The following is a 27,005-nucleotide window of genomic DNA, read 5'->3' as shown; positions in this document are numbered from 1 at the left end:
TAGACTAAGGGCCCTGAAACTGCACTCTCTAGAAAGACGTAGAATTAGGGGGGATATGATTGAGGTGTATAAATGGAAGACGGGAATAAATAAAGGGGATGTAAATAGTGTGCTGATAATATCTAGCCTAGACAGGACTCGCAGCAATGGTTTTAAGTTGGAAAAATTCAGATTCAGGAGGGATATAGGAAAGTACTGGTTTGGTAATAGAGTTGTGGATGAGTGGAACAAACTCCCAAGTACCGTTATAGAGGCCAGAACGTTGTGTAGCTTTAAAAATAGGTTGGATAAATACATGAGTAGATGTGGGTGGGTGTGAGTTAGACCTGATAGCTTGTGCTAACGGGTCGGTTGCCGTGTTCCTCCCTTGAGTCAATGTGACCTGACCTGACTAGGTTGGGTGCATTGGCTTAAGCCGGTAGGGACTTGGACCTGCCTCGCATGGGCCAGTAGGCCTTCTGCAGTGTTCCTTCGTTCTTATGTTCTTATGTATCTCACCCACCTTCCCACCAGCCAGTGTACCTCACCCACCTTCCCGCCAGCCAGTGTGCCTCACCCACCTTCCCACCAGCCAGTGTACCTCACTCACCTTCCCACCAGCCAGTGTACCTCACCCACCTTCCCACCAGCCAGTGCACCTCACCCACCTTCCCACCAGCCAGTGTACCTCACCCACCTTCCCGCCAGCCAGTGTGCCTCACCCACCTTCCCACCAGCCAGTGTACCTCACCCACCTTCCCGCCAGCCAGTGTGCCTCACCCACCTTCCCACAAGCCAGTGTACCTCACTCACCTTCCCACCAGCCAGTGTACCTCACCCATTTTCCCATCAGCCAGTGTATCTCACCCACCTTCCCCACCAGCCAGTGTACCCCACCCACCTTCCCACCAGCCAGTGCACCTCACCCACCTTCCCACCTTCCAGTGTACCTCATCCACCTTCCCACCAGCCAATGTGCCCTCATCCACCTTCCCACCAGCCAGTGTGCCCTCACTCACCTTCCCACCAGCCATTGTACCTCACCCACTTTCCCACCAGCCAGTGTACCTCACCCACCTTCCCCCCAGCCAGTGTGCCTCACCAACCTTCCCACCAGCCAGTGTACCCTCACTCACCTTCCCACCAGCCAGTGTACCTCACCCACCTTCCCATCAGCCAGTGTATCTCACTCACCTTCCCCAACAGCCAGTATACCCCACCTACCTTCCCACCAGCCAGTGCACCTCACCCACCTTCCCACCAGCCAGTGTACCTCACCCACCTTCCGAACAGCCAATGTGCCCTCACCCACCTTACCACCAGCCAGTGTGCCCTCACCCACCTTTCCACCAGCCAGTGTGCCCTCACTCACCTTCCCAACCAGCCAGTGTACCTCCCCCACTTTCCCACCAGTCAGTGTACCTCACCCACCTTCACACCAGCGAGTGTGCCCTCACCCAACTTCCCACCAGCCAGTGTACCTCACCCACCTTCCCCACCAGCCATTGTATCTCACCCACCTTCCCACCAGCCAGTGTGCCCTCACCCACCTTTCCACCAGCCAGTGTACCTCACCCACCTTCCCCACCAGCCAGTGTATCTCACCCACTTTCCCACCAGCCAGTGTACCTCACCCACCTTCCCATCAGCCAGTGTAACTCACCCACATTCCCACCAGTCACCGTGTCCTCACCCAACTTCCCACCAGCCAGTGTACCTCACCCACCTTCCTCACCAGCCAGTGTACCTCACCCACCTTCCCACCAGCCAGTGTACCTCACCCACCTTACCCTCCAGCCAGTGTACCTCACCCACCTTCCCACCAGCCACCCTGCCCCCACCAAACTTCCCACCAGCCAGTGTACCTCACCCACCTTCCCCACCAGCCAGTATACCTCACCCACCTTCCCACCAGTCACCGTGCCCTCACCCACCTTCCCACCAGCCAGTGTACCTCACCCACCTTCCTCACCAGCCAGTGTACCTCACCCACCTTCCCACCAGCCAGTGTACCTCACCCACCTTCCCCTCCAGCCAGTGTACCTCACCCACCTTCCCACCAGCCACCCTGCCCCCACCAAACTTCCCACCAGCCAGTGCACCGCACCCACCTTCCCACAAGCCAGTGTACCTCACCCACCTTCCCACCAGCCAGTGTATCTCACCCACTTTCCAACCAGCCAGTGAACCTCATCCACCTTCCCACCAGCCATTGTACTTCACCCACTTTCCCACCAGCCAGTGTACCTCACCCACCTTCCCCCCAGCCAGTGTGCCTCACCAACCTTCCCACCAGCCAGTGTACCCTCACTCACCTTCCCACCAGCCAGTGTACCTCACCCACCTTCCCATCAGCCAGTGTATCTCACCCACCTTCCCCAACAGCCAGTATACCCCACCCACCTTCCCACCAGCCAGTGCACCTCACCCACCTTCCCACCAGCCAGTGTACCTCACCCACCTTCCGAACAGCCAATGTGCCCTCACCCACCTTCCCACCAGCCAGTGTGCCCTCACCCACCTTTCCACCAGCCAGTGTGCCCTCACTCACCTTCCCAACCAGCCAGTGTACCTCCCCCACTTTCCCAGCAGTCAGTGTACCTCACCCACCTTCACACCAGCGAGTGTGCCCTCACCCAACTTCCCACGAGCCAGTGTACCTCACCCACTTTCCCACCAGGCAGTGTACCTCACCCACCTTCCCACCAGCCAGTGTACCTCACCCACCTTCACACCAGCGAGTGTGCCCTCACCCAACTTCCCACCAGCCAGTGTACCTCACCCACTTTCCCACCAGCCAGTGTATCTCACCCACCTCCCCACCAGCCAGTGTGTCCTCACCCACCTTCCCCACCAGCCAGTGTACCTCACCCACCTTCCCCACCAGCCAGTGTATCTCACCCACCTTCCCACCAGCCACTGTGCCCTCAACCACCTTTCCACCAGCCAGTGTACCTCACCCACCCTCCCCACCAGCCAGTGTATCTCACCCACTTTCCCACCAGCCAGTGTACCTCACCCACCTTCCCCACCAGCCAGTGTACCTCACCCACCTTCCCACCAGTCACCGTGCCCTCACCCACCTTCCCACCAGCCAGTGTACCTCACCCACTTTCCCACCAGCCAGTGTACCTTACCCACTTTCCCACCAGCCAGTGTACCTCAACCACCTTCCCCCCAGCCAGTGTACCTCACCCACTTTCCCACAAGCCAGTGTGCCCCCTCACCCACCTTCCCACCAGCCAGTGTGCCCTCACCCACCTTCCCACCAGCCAGTGTGCCCTCACCCACCTTCCCACCAGCCAGTGTACCTCACCCACTTTCCCACCAGCCAGTGTGCCCTCACCCACCTTCCCACCAGCCAGTGTACCTCACCCACTTTCCCACCAGCCAGTGTACCTCACCCACTCTCACCAGCCAGTGTACCTCACCCACCTTCCCCCCAGCCAGTGTACCTCACCCACTTTCCCACCAGCCAGTGTGCCCTCACCCACCTTCCCACTAGCCAGTGTGCCCTCACCCACCTTCCCACCAGCCAGTGTACCTCACCCACTTTCCCACCAGCCAGTGTACCTCACCCACCTTCCCACCAGCCAGTGTACCTCACCGACCTTCCCATCAGCCAGTGTACCTCACCCACTTTCACACCAGCCAGTGTTCCCCCACCCACCTTCCCACCAGCCAGTGTACCTCACCATCCTTCCCACCAGCCAGTGTACCTCACCAACCTTCCCACCAGCCAGTGTACCTAACCCACCTTTCCCACCAGCCAGTGTGCCCTCACCCACCTTCCCACCAGCCAGTGTGCCTCACCCACCTTCCCACTAGTCAGTGTACCTCACCCACCTTCCCACCAACCAGTGTACCCTCACCCACCTTCCCACCAGCCAGTGTACCTCACCATCCTTCCCACCAGCCAGTGTACCTCACCAACCTTCCCACCAGCCAGTGTACCTAACCCACCTTTCCCACCAGGCAGTGTGCCCTCACCCACCTTCCCACCAGCCAGTGTGCCTCACCCACCTTCCCACTAGTCAGTGTACCTCACCCACCTTCCCACCAGCTAGTGTGCCCTCATCCACCTTCCCACCAGAAAGTGTACCTCACCCACCTTCCCACCAGCCAGTGTGCCTCACCCACCTTCCCACCAACCAGTGTGCCCTCACCCACTTTCCTACCAGCCAGTGTGCCCTCACTCACTTTCCCACCAGCCAGTGTGCCCTCACCCACCTTCCCACCAGCCAGTGTGCCCTCACCCACCTTCCCACCATCCAGTGTGCCCTCACCCACGTTTCCACCAGCCATTGTACCCTCACCCACCTTCCCACCAGCCAGTGTGCCCTCATCCACCTTCCCACCAGCCAATGTACCTCATCCACTTTCCCACCAGCCAGTGTGCTCTCACTCACCTTCCCACCAGCCAGTGTACCTCACCCACTTTCTTACCAGCCAGTGTACCTCACCCACCTTCCCACCAGCCAGTGTACCTCACCCACCTTCCCACCAGCCAGTGTACCTCACCCACTTTCCATCCAGCCAGTGTACCCTCACCCACCTTCCCACCGGCCATTGTACCTCACCAACCTTCCCACCAGCCAGTGTACCTCACCAGCCTTCCCACCAGCCAGTGTACCTAACCCACCTTTCCCACCAGCCAGTGTGCCCTCACCCACCTTCCCACCAGCGAGTGTGCCCTCACCCACCTTCCCACCAGCGAGTGTGCCCTCACCCACCTTCCCACCATCCAGTGTGCCCTCACCCACGTTTCCACCAGCCATTGTACCCTCACCCACCTTCCCACCAGCCAGTGTGCCCTCATCCACCTTCCCACCAGCCAATGTACCTCATCCACTTTCCCACCAGCCAGTGTGCTCTCACTCACCTTCCCACCAGCCAGTGTACCTCACCCACTTTCTTACCAGCCAGTGTACCTCACCCACCTTCCCACCAGCCAGTGTACCTCACCCACCTTCCCACCAGCCAGTGTACCTCACCCACTTTCCATCCAGCCAGTGTACCCTCACCCACCTTCCCACCGGCCATTGTACCTCACCAACCTTCCCACCAGCCATTGTGCCTCACCAGCCTTCCCACCAGCCAGTGTACCTCACCCACCTTCCCACCAGCCAGTGTACCTAACCCACCTTTCCCACCAGCCAGTGTGCCCTCACCCACCTTCCCACCAGCCAGTGTACCTCACCCACCTTCCCACTAGTCAGTGTACCTCACCCACCTCTCCCACCAGCTAGTGTGCCCTCATCCACCTTCCCACCAGCCAGTGTACCTCACCCACCTTCCCACCAGCCAGTGTACCTCACCCACCTTCCCACCAACCAGTGTGCCCTCACCCACTTTCCCACCAGCCAGTGTGCTCTCACCCACCTTCCCACCAGCTAGTGTACCTCACCCACCTTCCCACCAGCCAGCGTGCCCTCACCCACCTTCCCACCAGCCAGTGTGCCGTCACCCACCTTCCCACCAGCCAATGTGCCCTCACGCACTTTCCCACCAGCCAGTGTGCCCTCATCCACCTTCCCACCAGCCTATGTACCTCACCCACCTTCCCCACCAGCCAATGTACCTCACCCACCTTCCCCACCAGCCAGTGTGCCTCACCCACCTTCCCACCAGCCAGTGTACCCTCACCCACCTTCCCACCAGTCAGTGTACCTCATCCACCTTCCCACCAGCCAGTGTACCTCACCCACCTTCCCCACCGGCAGTGTACCTCACTCACCTTCTATTACAACCCAGGAGTCCGAAAGGCCTGTCATCCTGGGTGTAAAGGGAGCAAAATAAACACAGGAGAATTATATTATTATATTATCAGTCTTGTATTATCCTTCACCAATTTAGAACAGAAGTATGTACACTATATACACTATGTACATCAATAGGTATTAGTGCACTCCACGGTAAGCAAGGCAGAATAGAAGCCACTAGAGAGCAGACCGTGCTTCAACCAGCTCCAGAATGGGAATGACAAGGGTAGACATGTGAGTGGTACCCACGTAACCTCTGCGATTGCCAAAACCATCTTCTCATTGGCTGGAACCTGGGTACTGATTGAACGATGGGACCCCATCATCAACCCTTAGTACCTGGTTCGCTGGTTGGGGGAGATAGCCTTTCACCCACCTTCCCACCAGCCAGTGTACCCTCACCCACCCTCCCATCAGCCATTGTGCCCTCACCCACCTTCCCACCAGCCAGTGTACCTCAGCCACCTTTCCCCCAGCGGGTGTACCTAACTCACCTTCCCACCAGCAAGTGTGCCTCACCCACCTTCCCACCAGCCAGTGTACCTCACTCACCTTCTCCACTAGCCAGTGTACATCACCCACCTTCCCCACCAGCCAGTGTACCTAACACACCTTCCCACCAGTCAGTGTACCTCACCTTCCCCACTAGCCAGTGTACCTCACCCACTTTCCCCACTAGCCAGTGTACCTCACCCACCTTCTCACCAGTCAGTGTACCTCACTAACCTTCCCACCAGCCAGTGTACCTCACTAACCTTCCCCACTAGCCAGTGTACCTCACCCACCTTCCCCACCAGCCAGTTTGCCTTCACCCACCTTCCCACCAGCCAGTGTTCCCTCACTCACCTTCTCACCAGCCAGTGTACCTTACCCACCTTCCCACCAGCCAGTGTACCTCACTAACCTTCCCCACTAGCCAGTGTACCTCACCCACCTTCCCCACCAACCAGTGTGCCCTCACCCACCTTCCCACCAGCCAGTGTACCCTCACTTACCTTCCCACCAGCCAATTTACCTTACCCATCTTCCCACCAGCCAGTGTACCTCACTCACCAGCCAGTGTACCTCACCCACCTTCCCCACCAGCCAGTGTGCCCTCACCCACGTTCCCACCAGCCAGTGTGCCCTCACCCACCTTCCCACCAGCCAGTGTGCCCTCACCCATCTTCTCACCAGCCAGTGTGCATTCACCCACCTTTCCACCTGCCAATGTACCTCACCCACCTTCCCACCAGGCAGTGTACCTCACTCACCAGCCAGTGTACCTCACCCACCTTCCCACCAGCCAGTGTACCTCACCCACCTTCCCCACCAACCAGTGTGCCCTCACCCACCTTCCCACCAGCCAGTGTGCCCTCACCCATCTTCTCACCAGCCAGTGTGCATTCACCCACCTTTCCACCTGCCAATGTACCTCACCCACCTTCCCACCAGGCAGTGTACCTCACTCACCAGCCAGTGTACCTCACCCACCTTCCCACCAGCCAGTGTACCTCACCCACCTTCCCCACCAACCAGTGTGCCCTCACCCACCTTCCCACCAGCCAGTGTACCCTCACTTACCTTCCCACCAGCCAATGTACCTTACCCATCTTCCCACCAGCCAGTGTACCTCACTCACCAGCCAGTGTACCTCACCCACCTTCCCCACCAGCCAGTGTGCCCTCACCCACGTACCCACCAGCCAGTGTGCCCTCACCCACCTTCCCACCAGCCAGTGTGCCCTCACCCATCTTCTCACAAGCCAGTGTGCATTCACCCACCTTTCCACCTGCCAATGTACCTCACCCACCTTCCCACCAGGCAGTGTACCTCACTCACCAGCCAGTGTACCTCACCCACCTTCCCACCAGCCAGTGTACCTCACAGATCTTCCCACTAACCAGTGTACCCCTGGAGTATACCTGGAGAGGGTTTCGGGGGTCAACGCCCCCGCGGCCCGATCTGACACCAGGCCTCGTGGTGGATCGGGGTCTGGTCAACTAGGCTGTTACTGCTGGCCGCACGCAAACTGACGTATGAACCACAGCCTGGCTGGTCAGGTACTGACTTTAGATGCCTGTCCAGTGCCTTCTTGAAGACAGCCAGGGGTCTGTTGGTAATCCCCCTTATTTATGCTGGGAGGCAGTTGAACAGTCTTGGGCCCCGGACACTTATTGTGTTGTCTCTCAGTGTACTCGTGGCGCCCCTGCTTTTCATTGGGGAAATGTAGCATATCCTGTCGAGTCTTTTGCTTTCGTAGTGATTGTCGTGTGCAAATTTGGTACTAATCCCTCTAGGATTTTCCAAGTGTATATTAACATGTACGTTTTTCGCCTGCGTTCCAGGGAATACAAATCAAGGGAATTCAACCTTCCCCAATAATTTAAGCGCTTTATCGTACTTATGTGTGCCGTGAAAGTTCTTTGTACACTCTCCAGGTCAGCAATTTCGCTTGCCTTGAATGGGGCAGTTAGTGTACATTAGTATTCCAGCCTAGAGAGAACAAGCAATTCGAAGAGAGTCATCATGGGCTTGGCGTCCCTAGTTTTGAAGGTTCTCATTATCCATCCTATCATTTTTCTAGCAGATGCGGTAGATACATTGTTCTCATGTTCCCACACGGCAGCATGACCACGTCCTAGAGATCAGAGGTCCTCGCTCGCTTACCCACGTCACAGCCCCGACGCCGTATGAGCATCAGAGAGAAAGCCTCAGCTATGTGAAGGAGGAGGAGGGTGTAGTGGTGGGCGTGCAGTACCTGAAACTGCACGGCAACAAGACCTGGATGCTGCAGCAGCGCCCCCTGGTGGAGCTGCACCAAGTGGAGAGACTCTGTAGAGGAGGCGATCTCAGGGTAAGGCTGGAGCAAGACTATGCTCCCTCATCCAGTTTTCCATTTATTTTAAATCAGGGGAGCGAGCGCTAAACCCGTAAGGGAATGGGAGGTAATCAGGCTTGATTCTAGGAAATGTAGGGAGGCTCTACTTTTCTGTATCAAGAGCTCTTCGTCAGCACTGAAGCCCTTCCTTTGCAGGGAACATTACAGTTTTGCTCAAGTATGTTAATTTCATGTTGAACTCATTAGATTGATTTTTTTTACCTGGTTTATGTTAAGTATTAATCGATATAAATGATTTATAAATTAAATACAATTTCGGAAAAAATGTCACACATATTCTCCATTTCTGTTTACTGAGGTATAAATAATTTAGTGTAAAAGCCGTTAACCATAAGTTTACAGTTGTTAAGACACTGAAGTACAGAGTGAGCTTCCTGATCTTGTGGTCTTATTTGATGACAGACGAACTTAGTGATATCTGAGCTTCAGTGCCGTTACATGAGCAGTGGCAGCCCCTGGCTTCTTCTGGCACCCTTCAAGGTAGAGCAGGTCTCCCTCGACCCCTACATCGTTCTCATCTACGAGGTCATCAACCCGGGGGAGATCGAGCAGGTCAAGGAGAGGGCGAGCAGGCACCTTCACGCTTCACACAACGTCTTGAAGGATTTCAATCATAGTGCTTCCAGGAGTCCCTGGTCACTCAAACAGTAGGTGGTGCTTTGGACTTACAACCGTTGTTAAGGTTGATTGGTTAATGGGGTTCAGAACCTATCAACTACACGAGAGTCATTAATTAAGGCTGCATGTCACCTATTCACCACAAATTTAAGTATACCGTATTAAAAATATAGGCACAACAGTAAATTCTCTCTGTATACACACTGAGAGACATATATACGGTGTATATGAGAAACATACACGGTGTATATGAGAGACATATACGGTGTATATTAGAGACATATACGTTGTATATTAGAGACATATACGGTGTATATGTGAGACATATACGGTATATATGAGACGTACACGGTGTATATGAGAGACACACGGTGTATATATCCTGTGTGTTGTATTGCGAATGAAACTGACATTACAAAGCATTTGTTTTTGGGACAGCATTTACATACACATGAGTGTATGTAATAATTATTTATAGAACACCTATTATTTACTTAAAAATAAGTTGTTGAAGTCTGGCGTTCAATAATTGTATTCTTTTGTTAACATTAAAATATCTCGAGTTGTCTATCAAAAGGTGTATTGGAAAGGATAATGGAATATACGTGTCTTTAATACGAGTAATGATGATCAAGTTTTAGGCATAGATACCCAGTATTTAACATTTGTTAACACTATGTAGGAAATAAGTGATCTTTACTAGAGGTGGAAAGATATGTTACTAAAGTAAGTTTAATACTAGCCAGTGACCGAATTTCTTCTCTAGCATGAGACAGGTACCTTGAAGCTGGTGAGGGACTGTTGATCTAAGGAATTTGAGTTATTTTTTCGCCTTCCTCGGATCAGACCTGAATACCTTCTATTCCTTAGGTGCTGTATGAGCCCCTGTATGATCTGCATACTTGTCGGTGTATTTTATATCTGATATTCATTCCTATCCCCCAGTGTGTGGCTGGAGGAGGAGGTGCAGTCACTGTGGAACCTGGACCGTCGCTTCTCTCACCTAGCACGAGTCACCTTACCTCAACACCACTCTGAACCCTACATGGTAATGAACCCTGCATGGTAATGAACCCTACGCGGTAATAAGATAAGATAAGATTTCTTCGGATTTTTAACCCCGGAGGGTTAGCCACCCAGGATAACCCAAGAAAGTCAGTGCGTCATCGAGGACTGTCTAACTTATTTCCATTGAGGTCCTTAATCTTGTCCCCCAGGATGCGACCCACACCAGTCGACTAACACCCAGGTACCTATTTACTGCTAGGTGAACATGACAACAGATGTAAGGAAACACGTCGAAATGTTTCCACCCGCCGGGAATCGAACCCGGGCCCTCCGTGTGTGAAGCGGGAGCTTTAGCCACCGGGCCGACGTCTACAGATCCCCAACACACTCTAGCTGACCTCACTGAAAGTACCACCTTTGAGGCAGACACTCTTTGACTTTCTAACGGGAACTAACCTATTGCATCAGTTTCGAGATCTTACTCTTGCATGAGCCCCCACTCACACCCAGGGAAGCCACCAGAATTTTTATACTGGAGGAGGGTCAGGTTTAGGGCTGGTTATCTGGCAGGAAGTAGTTAGGTAGGAGGCTTGTTTTGTAGCGGATATTATTACTATTATTAGTAATTTTATTTGGGGGCAGAGGTATTTTGGGGGGGCTGAAGTCCCTCCAAGATTTCCTTGGTGCCGCCAATGCTCACACCTGTGTATCCCTCACTCGTTCCTACCTTTGCATATTCCTTCTTTCACATCCCGCACCACTCTATGATTCTTAGATGTTTAGCACTTAACTTGACTATATTATTATTATTATTATTATTATTATTATTATTATTATTATTATTATTTTATCAACACATCGGCCACCTCCCACCAAGGCAGGGTGGCAAGAGAAAGAAAAAGTTTCTCATCATTCACTCCACTACTGTCTTGCCAGAGGCATGCTTACACTACAGTTATTAAACTGAAACATTACCACCTTCCCTTTAGAGTGCCGGCACTGTACTTCTCATCTCCAGGACTCAAGTTCTGGTCAGTTCACCTGAGTTACCCAGCACATGTCAACTTAACTCACTACCACTCTACACACTACAAAGTAGGACCACTCAACACTGATAATATTGAAAGTTTTCATGTGAAGTCATGCACAGTTATTGGTTCATTAGTTGGGAGGATGGGGGACATAGCCTAACATGAGTCTCTGTCATAAGACGATGCGTTCAGTAGTGCCGTCACTGTGGAGGCACCGCGGCAAGACAATGAAGGTGTGGTAATGAGGGTCCTGTGGTGAGTCAGGGTACAGCCGGCTCACCGGCCAGACTTTACAGTACGACCAGTTTGTGGTAAGGAAGGTGGACATAGAAGGCTAAAAATAGTTGTTGCCAAGATTGATATTGCATACTTTATACTTCAGTATGTGCTAGATCATTATCTGCCTCACTAATGTTCTCACAACACCAGCACAACTACACAGTCGCAGTGTCTAAGTTAGTTAAGTTTAACATCTTTATTATGCACTCTATACCCACGGTGTGGGTGGTAGTCAAAAGATTAAAGAGGTACATAATGAGTCCAGGGATCGGGCACCAAAGTTTTGATAGCTTAACAACTTACAAAGGTAATGAACTATTTTCATGTTTATATCTGGTGACAATCGTATTGAGTTATTCACACACACACACACACACACACACACACACACACACACACACACACACACACACACACACACACACACACACACACACACACACACACTCACACACACACACACACACACACACACACACACACACACACACACACAAACACACACACACACACGAGAGTGGTAATGCTTTATTTACAGTGAGCAAAGTCAGGGTATTTTACCAGAGTGGATTTTAATACACCACTGTGGATAAAATACTTTGATTTTTCTTGAACATTTCTGAATGAGCCGTCTCTAAATTCATAAATTTTAGCGCATTTCGACACATAATGACACAAGGTGTGACAGTTGTCCGTCTGGCAAAATTTACATTTCGTTTTGTCTACATCTGGTGGTGGTGATTTAACCTGCCAGGGTCACTTATAACCCAGTTGGAGCAGGGAGGTAGTGCCAGCTGGAGCAGGGAGGTAGTGCCAGCCGGAGCAGGGAGGTAGTGCCAGCCGGAGCAGGGATGTAGTGCCAGCCGGAGCAGGGAGGTAGTGCCAGCCGAAGCAGGGAGGTAGTGTCAGCCGGAGCAGGGAGGTAGTGCCAGCTGGAGCAGGGAGGTAGTGCCAGCCGGAGCAGGGAGGTAGTGTCAGCCGGAGCAGGGAGGTAGTGTCAGCCGGAGCAGGGAGGTAGTGTCAGCCGGAGCAGGGAGGTAGTGCCAGCTGGAGCAGGGAGGTAGTGCCAGCCGGAGCAGGGAGGTAGTGTCAGCCGGAGCAGGGAGGTAGTGCCAGCTGGAGCAGGGAGGTAGTGCCAGCCGGAGCAGGGAGGTAGTGTCAGCCGGAGCAGGGAGGTAGTGCCAGCCGGAGCAGGGAGGTAGTGCCAGCCGGAGCAGGGAGGTAGTGCCAGCCGGAGCAGGGAGGTAGTGCCAGCCGGAGCAGGGAGGTAGTGCCAGCCGGAGCAGGGAGGTAGTGCCAGCCGGAGCAGGGAGGTAGTGCCAGCCGGAGCAGGGAGGTAGTGCCAGCCGGAGCAGGGAGGCAGTGCCAGCCGGAGCAGGGAGGTAGTGCCAGCCGGAGCAGGGAGGTAGTGTCAGCCGGAGCAGGGAGGTAGTGCCAGCCGGAGCAGGGAGGTAGTGCCAGCCGGAGCAGGGAGGCAGTGCCAGCCGGAGCAGGGAGGTAGTGCCTGCCGGAGCAGGGAGGTAGTGTCAGCCGGAGCAGAGAGGTAGTGCCAGCCGGAGCAGGGAGGTAGTGTCAGCCGGAGCAAGGAGGTAGTGCCAGCCGGAGCAGGGAGGTAGTGCCAGCCGGAGCAGGGATGTAGTGCCAGCCGGAGCAGGGAGGTAGTGCCAGCCGGAGCAGGGAGGTAGTGCCAGCCGGAGCAGGGAGGTAGTGCCAACCGGAGCAGGGAGGTAGTGCCAGCCGGAGCAGGGAGGTAGTGCCAGCCGGAGCAGGGAGGTAGTGCCAGCCGGAGCAGGGAGGTAGTGCCAGCCGGAGCAGGGAGGTAGTGCCAGCCGGAGCAGGGAGATAGTGCCAGCCGGAGCAGGGAGGTTTACCTGGAGTTTACCTGGAGAGAGTTCCGGGGGTCAACGCCCCCGCGGCCCGGTCTGTGACCAGGCCTCCTGGTGGATCAGAGCCTGATCAACCAGGCTGTTACTGCTGGCTGCACGCAAACCAACGTACGAGCCACAGCCCGGCTGATCAGGAACCGACTTTAGGTGCTTGTCCAGTGCCAGCTTGAAGACTGCCAGGGGTCTGTTGGTAATCCCCCTTATGTATGTTGGGAGGCAGTTGAACAGTCTCGGGCCCCTGACACTTATTGTATGGTCTCTTAACGTGCTAGTGACACCCCTGCTTTTCATTGGGGGGATGTTGCATCGTCTGCCAAGTCTTTTGCTTTCGTAGTGAGTGATTTTCGTGTGCAAGTTCTGTACTAGTCCCTCTAGGATTTTCCAGGTGTATATAATCATGTATCTCTCCCGCCTGCGTTCCAGGGAATACAGGTTCAGGAACCTCAAGCGCTCCCAGTAATTGAGGTGTTTTATCTCCGTTATGCGCGCCGTGAAGGTTCTCTGTACATTTTCTAGGTCAACAATTTCACCTGCCTTGAAAGGTGCTGTTAGTGTGCAGCAATATTCCAGCCTAGATAGAACAAGTGACCTGAGGAGTGTCATCATGGGCTTGGCATCCCTCGTTTTGAAGGTTCTCATTATCCATCCTGTCATTTTTCTAGCAGATGCGATCGATACATTGTTATGGTCCTTGAAGGTGAGATCCTCCGACATGATCACTCCCAGGTCTTTGACGTTGGTGTTTCGCTCTATTTTGTGGCCAGAATTTGTGTTGTACTCTGATGAAGATTTAATTTCCTCATGTTTACCATATCTGAGTAATTGAAATTTCTCATCGTTGAACTTCATATTGTTTTCTGCAGCCCACTGAAAGATTTGGTTGATGTACGCCTGGAGCCTTGCAGTGTCTGCAATGGAAGACACTGTCATGCAGATTCGGGTGTCATCTGCAAAGGAAGACACGGTGCTGTGGCTGACATCCTTGTCTATGTCAGATATGAGGATGAGGAACAAGATGGGAGCGAGTACTGTGCCTTGTGGAACAGAGCTTTTCACCGTGCCTGCCTCGGACTTTACTCTGTTGACTACTACTCTCTGTGTTCTGTTAGTGAGGAAATTATAGATACATCGACCGACTTTTCCTGTTATTCCTTTAGCACGCATTTTGTGCGCTATTACGCCATGGTCACACTTGTCGAAGGCTTTTGCAAAGTCTGTATATATTACATCTGCATTCTTTTTGTCTTCTAGTGCATCTAGGACCTTGTCGTAGTGATCCAATAGTTGAGACAGACAGGAGCGACCTGCTCTAAACCCATGTTGCCCTGGGTTGTGTAACTGATGGGTTTCTAGATGGGTGGTGATCTTGCTTCTTAGGACTCTTTCAAAGATTTTTATGATATGGGATGTTAGTGCTATCGGTCTGTAGTTCTTTGCTGTTGCTTTACTGCCCCCTTTGTGGAGTGGGGCTATGTCTGTTGTTTTTAGTAACTGTGGGACGACCCCCGTGTCCATGCTCCCTCTCCATAGGATGGTAAAGGCTCGTGATAGGGGCTTCTTGCAGTTCTTGATGAACACGGAGTTCCATGAGTCTGGCCCTGGGGCAGAGTGCATGGGCATGTCATTTATCGCCTGTTCGAAGTCATTTGGCGTCAGGATAACATCAGATAGGCTTGTGTTAATTAACCAAATTCTGTGGCTCTCTCATAAAAAAATCATTTTGATCTTCGACTCTCAGTCTGGTTAGTGGCTTGCTAAAAACTGAGTCATATTGGGACTTGAGTAGCTCACTCATTTCCTTGCTGTCATCTGTGTAGGACCCATCTTGTTTAAGTAAGGGCCCAATACTGGACGTTGTTCTCGACTTTGATTTGGCATAGGAGAAGAAATACTTTGGGTTTCTTTCGATTTCATTTATGGCTTTTAGTTCTTCCCGCGATTCCTGACTCCTATAAGATTCCTTTTGCTTAAGTTCGATGTTTGCTATTTCTCTGACCAGTGTCTCCCTACGCATTTCAGATAGATTGACCTCTTTTAGCCGCTCTGTTATTCTTTTCCGTCGCCTGTAAAGAGAGCGCCTGTCTCTTTCTATTTTACATCTACTCCTCCTTTTTCTTAGAGGAATAAGTCTTGTGCATATATCGAGTGCCACCAAGTTAATCTGTTCTAGGCATAAGTTGGGGTCTGTGTTGCTTAGTATATCTTCCCAGCTTATATCGGTTAGGACTTGGTTTACTTGGTCCCACTTTATGTTTTTGTTATTGAAGTTGAATTTGGTGAATGCTCCCTCGTGACTAATCTCATTTTGTAGGTCTGGGGCTCTGCGCATACATGTCTGAACCTCAATTATGTTGTGATCTGAGTATATTGCTTTTGATATGGTGACATTTCTTATCAGATCATCATTGTTAGTGAAGATGAGGTCTAGTGTATTCTCCATTCTAGTAGGCTCTATTATTTGCTGGTTTAAACTGAATTTTGTGCAGAGATTTAAAAGCTCGTGTGAGTGTGAGTTTTCATCAGAGCTGCCTCCTGGTGTTATTACTGCAACAATATTATTTGCTATATTCCTCCATTTTAGGTGCCTTAAGTTGAAATCCCCCAGGAGCAAGATGTTGGGTGCAGGAGCTGGAAGATTTTCCAGACAGTGGTCAATTTTTAACAGCTGTTCCTGGAATTGCTGGGATGTTGCATCCGGAGGCTTGTAGACTACCACAATGACTAGGTTTTGCCAGCCGGAGCAGGGAGGTAGTGCCAGCCGGAGCAGGGAGGTAGTGTCAGCCGGAGCAGGGAGGTAGTGCCAGCCGGAGCAGGGAGGTAGTGCCAGCCGGAGCAGGGAGGTAGTGCCAGCCGGAGCAGGGAGGTAGTGCCAGCCGGAGCAGGGATGTAGTGCCAGCCGGAGCAGAGCTGTAGTGCCAGCCGGAGCAGGGAGGTAGTGCCAGCCGGAGCAGGGAGGTAGTGCCAGCCGGAGCAGGGAGGTAGTGCCAGCCGGAGCAGAGCTGTAGTGCCAGCCGGAGCAGGGAGGTAGTGCCAGCCGGAGCAGGGAGGTAGTGTCAGCCGGAGCAGGGAGGTTATCTGGAGGTTATTCCGGGGATCAACGCCCCCGCGGCCCGGTCCATGACCAGGCCTCCCGATGGATCAGGGCCTGATCAACTAGGCTGTTACTGCTGGCCGCACGCAGTCCAACGTACGAGCCACAGCCCGGCTGATCCGGCACTGACTTTAGGGAGGTAGTGTCAGCAGGGAGGTAGTGCCAGCCGGAGCAGGGAGGTAGTGTCAGCCGGAGCAGGGAGGTAGTGCCAGCCGGAGCAGGGAGGTTATCTGGAGGTTATTCCGGGGATCAACGCCCCCGCGGCCCGGTCCATGACCAGGCCTCCCGATGGATCAGGGCCTGATCAACTAGGCTGTTACTGCTGGCCGCACGCAGTCCAACGTACGAGCCACAGCCCGGCTGATCCGGCACTGACTTTAGGTATCTGTCCAGCTCTCTCTTGAAGGCAGCCAGGGGTTTATTGGCAATTCCCCTAATGCTTGATGGGAGGCTGTTGAACAGTTTTGGGCCCCGGACACTTATGGTGTTTTCCCTTAGTGTACCAATGGCGCCCCTACTTTTTATTGGGGGCATTTTGCATCGCCTGCCCAGTCTTTTACTTTCGTAGGGAGTGATTTCTGTGTGCAGATTTGGGACCATTCCTTCCAAGATTTTCCAAGTGTAGATTATGATATATCTCTCCCTCCTGCGTTCCAACGAGTACAAGTCAAGTGCTTCCAAGCGTTCCCAGTAGCTAAGGTGCTTGACAGAACTTATACGTGCAGTAAAGGATCTCTGTACACTCTCTAGATCTGCGATTTCACCTGCTTTGAATGGAGATGTTAAGGTACAGCAGTATTCCAGCCTAGAGAGAACAAGTGATTTGAAAAGGATCATCATGGACTTGGCATCTCTCGTTTTGAAAGTTCTCATTATCCATCCTATCATTTTCTTTGCACGTGCGATCGTGGCACTGTTGTGATCCTTGAAAGTGAGATCCTCAGACATTACTACTCCTAGGTCCCTTACATTATTTTTCCGCTCTATTGTATGGCCGGAGTCAGTAGTATACTCTGTTCTAGTTATTAACTCCTCCAGTTTTCCATAACGGAGTAGTTGGAATTTGTCCTCATTGAACATCATATTGTTTACCGTTGCCCACTGGAAAACTTTGTTTATATCTTCTTGGAGGTTAACCGCGTCCTCAGCAGATGACAGCCTCATGCAGATCCTAGTATCATCCGCAAAGGATGATACGGTGCTGTGGTGTATATCTCTGTTTATGTCTGATATGAGGATAAGGAATAAGATGGGGGCGAGTACTGTGCCTTGTGGAACAGAGCTCTTCACTATGGCAGCCTCCGATTTAACTCTGTTGACCACTACTCTTTGTGTTCGATTTGTTAGGAAGTTGAAGATCCATCTCCCCACTTTCCCAGTTATTCCTTTAGCACGTATTTTATGGGCTATTACGCCATGATCGCATTTGTTAAATGCTTTTGCAAAGTCTGTGTATATTACATCTGCATTCTGATTTTCTTCCAGTGCATCCAAGGCCATGTCATAGTGATCCAGTAGTTGTGAGAGGCAGGAGCGACCTGCCCTGAACCCATGTTGCCCTGGATTGTGCAGATTTTGGGAATCCAGGTGATTTGCAATCCTGCTTCTTAGCACTCTTTCAAAGATTTTTATGATGTGGGACGTCAGAGCTATTGGTCTATAGTTCTTAGCTAATGCTTTGCTGCCACCTTTATGGAGTGGGGCTATATCCGTTGTTTTAAGTGACTGTGGAATTTCACCCATGTCCAAGCTCCTCCTCCATAGTGTACTTAGGGCACGCGAGAGGGGTTTCTTGCAGTTCTTAATGAAAACAGAGTTCCACGAGTCTGGGCCTGGGGCTGAGTGCATAGGCATGTTGTCAATGGCTTTTTCGAAATCTATCGGAGTTAGGGTAATGTCGGAAATCTGGCATACATTTATGGAGTTTTGAGGCTCATTCATGAAGAAATCATTTGGGTCGTCGATCCTCAGACCGATTAGTGGTTCACTAAAAACAGAGTCGTACTAGGATTTCAATATTTCACTCGTTTCCTTGTTGTCATCTGTGTAAGTCCCATCTTGTCTGAGTAAGGGCCCGATACTAGATGTGGTATTTGCCTTGTTTTTGGCATATGAAAAGAAATATTTTGAATTTCTTTCAATTTCACTAATAGCTTTAAGCTCCTCCTGCCTCTCCTGGTTCCTGTAAGAGTCATTTAGCTTAAGTTTGATAGTTTCCACTTCCCTGGTCAGCGCCTCCTTTCGTGTATCAGATATTCGAGCACTCCTGAGGAGCTCAGTGACTCTTCGTCGTCTTCTGTAGAGGGAGCGTCTTTTTCTCTCCAGTTTACTCCTGCTCTTCTTCTTTCTTAGGGGAATATGCCTAGAACATGCTTCGGCTACCAGGAAGTTGATCCTTTCAAGGCACTGGTTTGGATCCATGTCATTTAAGACATCTTCCCAACATGTTTCATTTAGGACATGGTTTACCTGGTCCCAGTTGATGTAGTGCCAGCCGGAGCAGGGAGGTAGTGCCAGCCGGAGCAGGGAGGTAGTGCCAGCTGGAGCAGGGAGGTAGTGTCAGCCGGAGCAGAGAGGTAGTGCCAGCCGAAGCAGGGAGGTAGTGTCAGCAGGAGCAGGGAGGTAGTGCCAGCCAGAGCAGGGAGATAGTGCCAGCCGGAGCAGGGAGGTAGTGCCAGCCGCAGCAGGGAGGTAGTGCCAGCCGGAGCAGGGAGGTAGTGCCAGCCGGAGCAGGGAGGTAGTGCCAGCCGGAGCAGGGAGGTAGTGTCAGCCGGAGCAGATAGGTAGTGCCAGCCGGAGCAGGGAGGTAGTGTCAGCCGGAGCAGGGAGGTAGTGCCAGCCGGAGCAGGGAGGTAGTGCCAGCCGGAGCACGGAGGTAGTGCCAGCCGGAGCAGGGAGGTAGTCCCAGCCGGAGCAGGGAGGTAGTGCCAGCCGGAGCAGGGAGGTAGTGCCAGCCGGAGCAGGGAGGTAGTGCCAGCCGGAGCAGGGAGGTAGTGCCAGCCGGAGCAGGGAGGTAGTGCCAGCCGGAGCAGGGAGGTAGTGCCAGCCGGAGCAGGGAGGTAGTGCCAGCCGGAGCAGGGAGGTAGTGCCAGCCGGAGCAGGGAGGTAGTGCCAGCCGGAGCAGGGAGGTAGTGCCAGCCGGAGCAGGGAGGTAGTGCCAGCCGGAGCAGAGAGGTAGTGTCAGCCGGAGCAGGGAGGTAGTGCCAGCCGGAGCAGGGAGGTAGTGCCAGCCAGAGCAGGGAGGTAGTGCCAGCCGAAGCAGGGAGGTAGTGCCAGCCGGAGCAAAGATGTAGTGCCAGCCGGAGCAGGGAGGTAGTGCCAGCCGGAGCAGGGAGGTAGTGTCAGCCGGAGCAGGGAGGTAGTGCAGGGAGGTAGTGCCAGCCGAAGCAGGGAGGTAGTGCCAGCCGGAGCAGAGAGGTAGTGCCAGCCGGAGCAGGGAGGTAGTGCCAGCCGGAGCAGGGAGGTAGTGCCAGCCGGAGCAGGGAGGTAGCGCCAACCGGAGCAGAGAGGTAGTGCCAGCTGGAGCAGAGAGGTAGTGCCAGCCGGAGCAGGGAGGTAGTGCCAGCCGGAACAAGAGGTAGTGCCAGCCGGAGCAGGGAGGTAGTGCCAGCCGGAACAAGAAGTAGTGCCAGCCGGAGCAGGGAGGTAGTGCCAGCCGGTGCAGAGAGGTAGTGCCAGCCGGAGCAGGGAGGTAGTGCTAACTGGAGCAGGAAGGTAGTGTCAGCCGGAGCAGGGAGGTAGTGCCAGCCGGAACAAGAAGTAGTTCCAGCCGGAGCAGGGAGGTAGTGCCAGCCGGAGCGGAGAGGTAGTGCCAGCCGGAGCAGGGAGGTAGTGCCAACTGGAGCAGGAAGGTAGTGTCAGCCGGAGCAGGGAGGTAGTGCCAGTCGGAGCAGAGAGGTAATGCCAGCCGGAGCAGAGAGGTAGTGTCAGCCGGAGCAGGGAGGTAATGCCAGCCGAAGCAGGGAGGTAGTGCCAGCCGGAGCAGGGAGGTAGTGCCAGCCGGAGCAGGGTGGTAGTGCCAGCCGGAGCAGGGAGGTAGTGCCAGTCAGAGCAGGGAGGTAGTGCCAGCCGGAGCAGGGAGGTAGTTCCAGCCGGAGCAGGGAGGTAGTTCCAGCCGGAGCAGGGAGGTAGTGCCAGCCGGAGCAGGGAGGTAGTGCCAGCCGGAGCAGGGAGGTAGTGCCAGCCGGAGCAGGGAGGTAGTGCCAGCCGGAGCAGGGAGGTAGTGTCAGCCGGAGCAGGGTGTTAGTGCCAGCCGGAGCAGGGAGGTAGTGCCAGCCGGAACAGGGAGGTAGTGCCAGCCGGAGCAGGGAGGTAGTGCCAGCCAGAGCAGGGAGGTAGTGCCAGCCGGAGCAGAGAGGTAGTGCCAGCCGGAGCAGAGAGGTAGTGTCAGCCGGAGCAGGGAGGTAGTGCCAGCCGGAGCAGGGAGGTAGTGCCAGCCGGAGCAGGGAGGTAGTGCCAGCCGGAGCAGAGAGGTAGTGCCAGCCGGAGCAGAGAGGTAGTGCCAGCCGGAGCAGGGAGGTATTGCTAGTCAGAGCAGGGAGGTAGTGCCAGCCGGAGCAGGGAGGTAGTTCCAGCCGGAGCAGAGAGGTCGTGCCAGCCGGAGCAGGGAGGTAGTGCCAGCCGGAGCAGGGAGGTAGTGCCAGCCGGAGCAGGGAGGTAGTGCCAGCCGGAGCAGGGAGGTAGTGCCAGCCGGAGCAGAGAGGTAGTGCCAGCCGGAGCAGGGAGGTAGTGCCAGCCGGAGCAGGGAGGTAGTGCCAGCCGGAGCAGGGAGGTAGTGCCAGCCGGAGCAGGGAGGTAGTGCCAGCCGGAGCAGGGAGGTAGTGCCAGCCGGAGCAGGGAGGTAGTGCCAGCCGGAGCAGAGAGGTAGTGCCAGCCGGAGCAGGGAGGTAGTGCCAGCCGGAGCAGGGAGGTAGTTCCAGCCGGAGCAGAGAGGTAGTGCCAGCCGGAGCAGGGAGGTAGTGCCAGCCGGAGCAGGGAGGTAGTGCCAGCCGGAGCAGGGAGGTAGTGCCAGCCGGAGCAGGGAGGTAGTGCCAGCCGGAGCAGAGAGGTAGTGCCAGCCGGAGCAGGGAGGTAGTGCCAGCCGGAGCAGGGAGGTAGTGCCAACTGGAGCAGGAAGGTAGTGTCAGCCGGAGCAGGGAGGTAGTGCCAGCCGGAGCAGGGAGGTAGTGCCAGCCGGAGCAGGGAGGTAGTGCCAGCCGGAGGAGAGAGGTAGTGTCAGCCGGAGGAGAGAGGTAGTGTCAGCCGGAGCAGGGAGGTAATGCCAGCCGGAGCAGGGAGGTAGTGCCAGCCGGAGCAGGGAGGTAGTGCCAGCCGGAGCAGGGTGGTAGTGCCAGACAGAGCAGGGAGGTAATGCCAGCCGGAACAGGGAGGTAGTGCCAGCCGGAGCAGGAAGGTAGTGTCAGCCGGAGCAGGGAGGTAGTGCCAGCCGGAGCAGGGAGGTAGTTCCAGCTGGAGCAGGGAGGTAGTGCCAGCCGGAGCAGGGAGGTAGTGCCAGCCGGAGCAGGGAGGTAGTGCCAGCCGGAGCAGGGAGGTAGTGCCAGCCGGAGCAGGTAGTGCCAGCCGGAGCAGGTAGTGCCAGCCGGAACAGGGAGGTAGTGCCAGCCGGAGCAGGAAGGTAGTGTCAGCCGGAGCAGGGAGGTAGTGCCAGCCGGAGCAGGGAGGTAGTTCCAGCCGGAGCAGGGAGGTAGTGCCAGCCGGAGCAGGGAGGTAGTGCCAGCCGGAGCAGGGAGGTAGTGCCAGCCGGAGCAGGTAGTGCCAGCCGGAGCAAGGAGGTAGTGTCAGCCGGAGCAGGTAGTGCCAGCCGGAGCAGGTAGTGCCAGCCGGAGCAGGGAGGTAGTGCCAGCCGGAGCAGGTAGTGCCAGCCGGAGCAGGTAGTGCCAGCCGGAGCAGGGAGGTATTGACATCCAAGAGTCTACTTATTTTGTCTTGTATAAGTGTCGACACTTCAATTTTGGATCGTTATTGCACTAAGCGTATTCTGAGACTCTTCGGTTACACCGTAAATTCACCCTCATGTGACCTAAGTTCACCCTCATGTGACCTAAGTTCACCCTCATGTGACCTAAGTTCACCCTCATGTGACCTAAGTTCACCCTCATGTGACTTAAGTTCACCCTCATGTGACCTAAGTTCACCCTCATGTGACCTAAGTTCACACTCATGCGACCTAAGTTCACCCTCATGTGACCTAAGTTCACACTCATGCGACCTAAATTCACCCTCATGTGACGTAAGTTCACACTCATGTGACGTAGATTCACAGTCATGTGACGTAAGTTCACACTCATGTGACGTAGATTCACAGTCATGTGACGTAAGTTCACACTCATGTGACGAACATTCACAGTCATGTGACGTAAGTTCACACTCATGTGACGTAGATTCACAGTCATGTGACATAAGTTCACACTCATGTGACGTAGATTCACAGTCATGTGACGCAAGTTCACACTCATGTGACGTACATTCACAGTCATGTGACGTAAGTTCACCCTCATGTGACGTACATTCACAGTCATGTGACGTAAGTTCACACTCATGTGACGTACATTCACAGTCATGTGACGTAAGTTCACACTCATGTGATTAATTTTCACTTTTCGTTCACAGGTTGCTGAGTGTACATCACTTACGTTGCTCTGAGTTCTTTACTCATTTCAATATAATTAATTTATTTTAATAGTTTTATTTATCCAACTTCTTCCTTAACAGTATTCTCAAGTAAAACTTTAATTCTTTAATAATGCTCTAACGTGAAATTTTAATCGCTCGACTAATAATTTTGTTCACTTATTAAGAATTAAATACAAAAATTATATTTAATTTCCTGTAGTTCGATTGCTAGCGCATTCAACTCAAACACTGAGGTCTTGGGGTCGATCCCCGGTACGGGTGGAAACATTAGGACGTGTTTCGTTAAGACACCTGCTGTCCGTGTTAACCTATCAGTAAATTGGTACCTGGGTGTTAGTCGACTGGTGTGGGTCGCATCTTGGGACAAAATTGACCTAATTTGCCCGAAATGCTCTGCATAACAAAGGGCTTTCTATATAGTAGTATGTCATTGATATCAGCTAGGACTGTATACCTTGTACATATAGAGCAAAGTAACATTTATGAAGGGGTTCAGGGAAACCGGCAGGCCGGACTTGAGTCCTGGAGATGGGAAGTACAGTACCTGCACTCTGAAGGAGGGGTGTTAATGTTGCAGTTTAAAAACTGTAGTGTAAAGCACCCTTCTGGCAAGACAGTGATGGAGTGAATGATGGTGAAAGTTTTTCCTTTTCGGGCCACCCTGCCTTGGTGGGAATCGGCCAGTGTGATAATAAAATAAAAAAATAAAATTATTATTATTATTATTATTATTATTATTATTATTATTATTATTATTATTATTATTATTATTATTACTGTGTCTTGTGACTGAACAGCGTAAGTTAATTATTAGGTTACAGAGTCTGAAACTTTGAGAGCAGCTCAGAATCTTTACCTTTATTCTCAACCTGCTCAGGTGCCTTGAAATTGTTTCATGAAGATCCGAGAGCAACGGGACACTATAATACATAAAGGAGCAAAATCTATACAACATATCTTACTGTACTGCTTCTACATGGCCGCTCGATGGTTGTATAGTGAAGGCGAGGGCACTACTTAGTTACTTTTCTACAAATGAAGATACCCAAGTGCACACGTGTCTTATTCAATAAATTCTTGCTGTCTTTCCTAGGTAGCAGAGTATGGGCTGGGAGGGAGCTACGAGGCCCATAGAGACACCTACGGCCCGGTCAGAAGCCCTCCCGACCTACACGTCGGGGAGAGGATGGCCAGTGTGCTCACTTTCCTGCAGGCGCCCACGGCAGGTCTGTATTGGATGTACGCTTGATGGGAAACAGATATTTTTTTGCTTGGGTCGTAAACTTTTTTTTTCCCCGTTTTTGAAGTTATGACGACCAGGTCTGTGAAGCTTAATGCTGGCCCACCAGTGTGGTCTTGACGACCAGGTCTGTGTATCTCAGTGGTGATGGTCCACCAGTGTGGTCTTGACGACCAGGTCTGTGTATCTCAGTGGTGATGGTCCACCAGTGTGGTCTTGACATATCTCTGTTTAAAGGATTGACATATTCATGTATATTACAAGTAGTATATTACAAATAAAACAGTCTTAACGACTCCAGTGCAGTCGACTGGCCGTGAAACCTAAGCTAAGTGTAAGTGACTGCTATGTTTACTCTGCAGGTGGGAGAACCGTGATTGAGTGTTGTTTTCTACTTATCAGGTGGGCGGACAGTGTTTCCGTGGGTGGGCGTGGGCGTGGGCGTGGTGGAGAGGGCGGCACTGCTCTGGTGGAATCTACTGTCCTCGCATGAACATGACTTCCTTACCCGTCACGCTACCTGTCCTGTCCTTCATGGTAGCTTGCGAGGCGAGTCCCCACTCTATATTTATATATGGTTATACTGTAGCTAGATATCCCATATGAATTTAGGGCTTTTTATATAAATATAATAATAATATTTTTGCTTATTATGTTTCAGTTGTGAAGAAGTGGGTGGGTTATACTGCCCAGTGGCAGACTCAGCCGTGTGGCACTGATCCCTCCAGGAAGATCATGATCCCTAGCCACTAGTGCCCGGCTCCGGCTGGGTTATAAGTATTTTTGGGAGGTTAAATCACCAAAATCAGATGTAGACTAAGACTAAATGTAAATTTTACCAGATTGACAATTATCACACCTTGCTTCATTATGTATTGGAATGCGATAAAATTAATGAATTCAGAGACAACTCCGAAATGTTCGAGAAATGTCAAAGTATTTTATCTACAGTGGTATATTACAAACCATTCTGGAAAAAGTACCCTGACTTTGCCCACTGTAAATAACGCATTATCACTTACTTTTTTTTTCTCCTGTGTGACGTAATTCATGTCTGTATAAATAACTTATTACGATTGGGACCGGATATAAACATGTAAACAGTACCACTCTAAACTAGTTCAACTATCAAAACTTTGGGGTCCAGTCCCTGGACCCATTATATACCTCTGTAATCTTTTGACTACCACCCACACGGTTGGTATGGGCTGCGTAATGTTAAAGTAACTAACGAAGAATTTGATACCACGTAGTCCTTTGGGGATAATAGTTTCGTTTCTTGAAGACGGTGCTTCCACAGACCATTGAAGGTGGTATGTTATTATTAATGTAATCATGGGGGAGCGCTAAACCCGTAGGGATTATACGGCGCCTGTGGGGGGGAAGGATGGAAGGTATTCAGGCTCTAAGTCAGGGAACTGGAGCATGGATCCAATTTCCTGGATCAAGAGCCCTTCGCCAGCGTCAAGGAACCTTCCTTCAGGGGAGACAAAGGTGGTAAAGGCGCTCCGTCTAGGAGAGTAAGAACAGTGTTGAGACGATGATACATTGACTGTGTCTCAGACTTGCGGCACAACTGATAAGTTGTAACTAAGTCTAAAAGTATTTACACACAGCATGCGGGATTTTTCTTCAGCTACAATAAAGGTAATTTGTTAAGATAGTGATGTGTGTATGTGTGGACACAGCCAGTGATGAAGGTGACGCCGCTGATGTACTTGTGTGTGTGTGTGTGGACACAGCCAGTGATGAAGGTGACGCCGCTGATGTACTTGTGTGTGTGTGTGTGTGGACACAGCCAGTGATGAAGGTGACGCCGCTGATGTACTTGTGTGTGTGTGTGTGTGTGTGTGTGTGTGTGTGTGTGTGTGTGTGTGGACACAGCCAGTGATGAAGGTGACGCCGCTGATGTACTTGTGTGTGTGTGTGTGTGGACACAGCCAGTGATGAAGGTGACGCCGCTGATGTACTTGTGTGTGTGTGTGTGTGTGTGTGTGTGTGTGTGTGTGTGTGTGTGTGTGTGTGTGTGTGTGTGTGTGTGTGTGTGTGTGTGGACACAGCCAGTGATGAAGGTGACGCCGCTGATGTACTTGTGGACACAGCCAGTGATGTGTGTGTACTTGTGTGTGTGTGTGTGTGGACACAGCCAGTGATGAAGGTGACGCCGCTGATGTACTTGTGTGTGTGTGTGTGTGTGTGGACACAGCCAGTGATGAAGGTGACGCCGCTGATGTACTTGTGTGTGTGTGTGTGTGTGGACACAGCCAGTGATGAAGGTGACGCCGCTGATGTACTTGTGTGTGTGTGTGTGTGGACACAGCCAGTGATGAAGGTGACGCCGCTGATGTACTTGTGTGTGTGTGTGTGTGTGGACACAGCCAGTGATGAAGGTGACGCCGCTGATGTACTGTGTGTGTGTGTGTGTGTGTGGACACAGCCAGTGATGAAGGTGACGCCGCTGATGTACTTGTGTGTGTGTGTGTGTGGACACAGCAAGTGATGAAGGTGACGCCGCTGATGTACTTGTGTGTGTGTGTGTGTGTGGACACAGCCAGTGATGAAGGTGTGATGTACTTGTGTGTGTGTGGACACAGCCA

The 27,005-nt window shown here is 52.6% G+C and overlaps 1 protein-coding gene across 1 annotated transcript in view; it reads left to right on the top strand.

The window, feature by feature from the left end:
* LOC128684364 (prolyl 4-hydroxylase subunit alpha-3-like) overlaps nt 1–25,509 on the top strand; it is a 54,158-nt gene extending 28,649 nt beyond the window's left edge. Inside the window, exons 5-10 of the mRNA XM_070079905.1 lie at nt 8,350–8,577; nt 9,025–9,269; nt 10,186–10,288; nt 24,262–24,394; nt 24,811–24,957; nt 25,070–25,509. Coding sequence (XP_069936006.1) covers nt 8,350–8,577; nt 9,025–9,269; nt 10,186–10,288; nt 24,262–24,394; nt 24,811–24,957; nt 25,070–25,161 — 948 coding nt within the window. The 3' untranslated portion in view covers nt 25,162–25,509. The remainder of the gene's footprint in view (nt 1–8,349; nt 8,578–9,024; nt 9,270–10,185; nt 10,289–24,261; nt 24,395–24,810; nt 24,958–25,069) is intronic.
* The last annotated feature ends 1,496 nt before the right edge of the window (nt 25,510–27,005 follow it).

The sequence above is a fragment of the Cherax quadricarinatus genome, unplaced genomic scaffold (assembly GCF_038502225.1).
Source record: "Cherax quadricarinatus isolate ZL_2023a unplaced genomic scaffold, ASM3850222v1 Contig39, whole genome shotgun sequence".
Classification (NCBI taxonomy): Eukaryota; Metazoa; Arthropoda; class Malacostraca; order Decapoda; family Parastacidae; genus Cherax; species Cherax quadricarinatus.
Note: the sequence above shows the minus strand (reverse complement) of the source record. Positions and strands in the feature narration are given on the sequence as shown.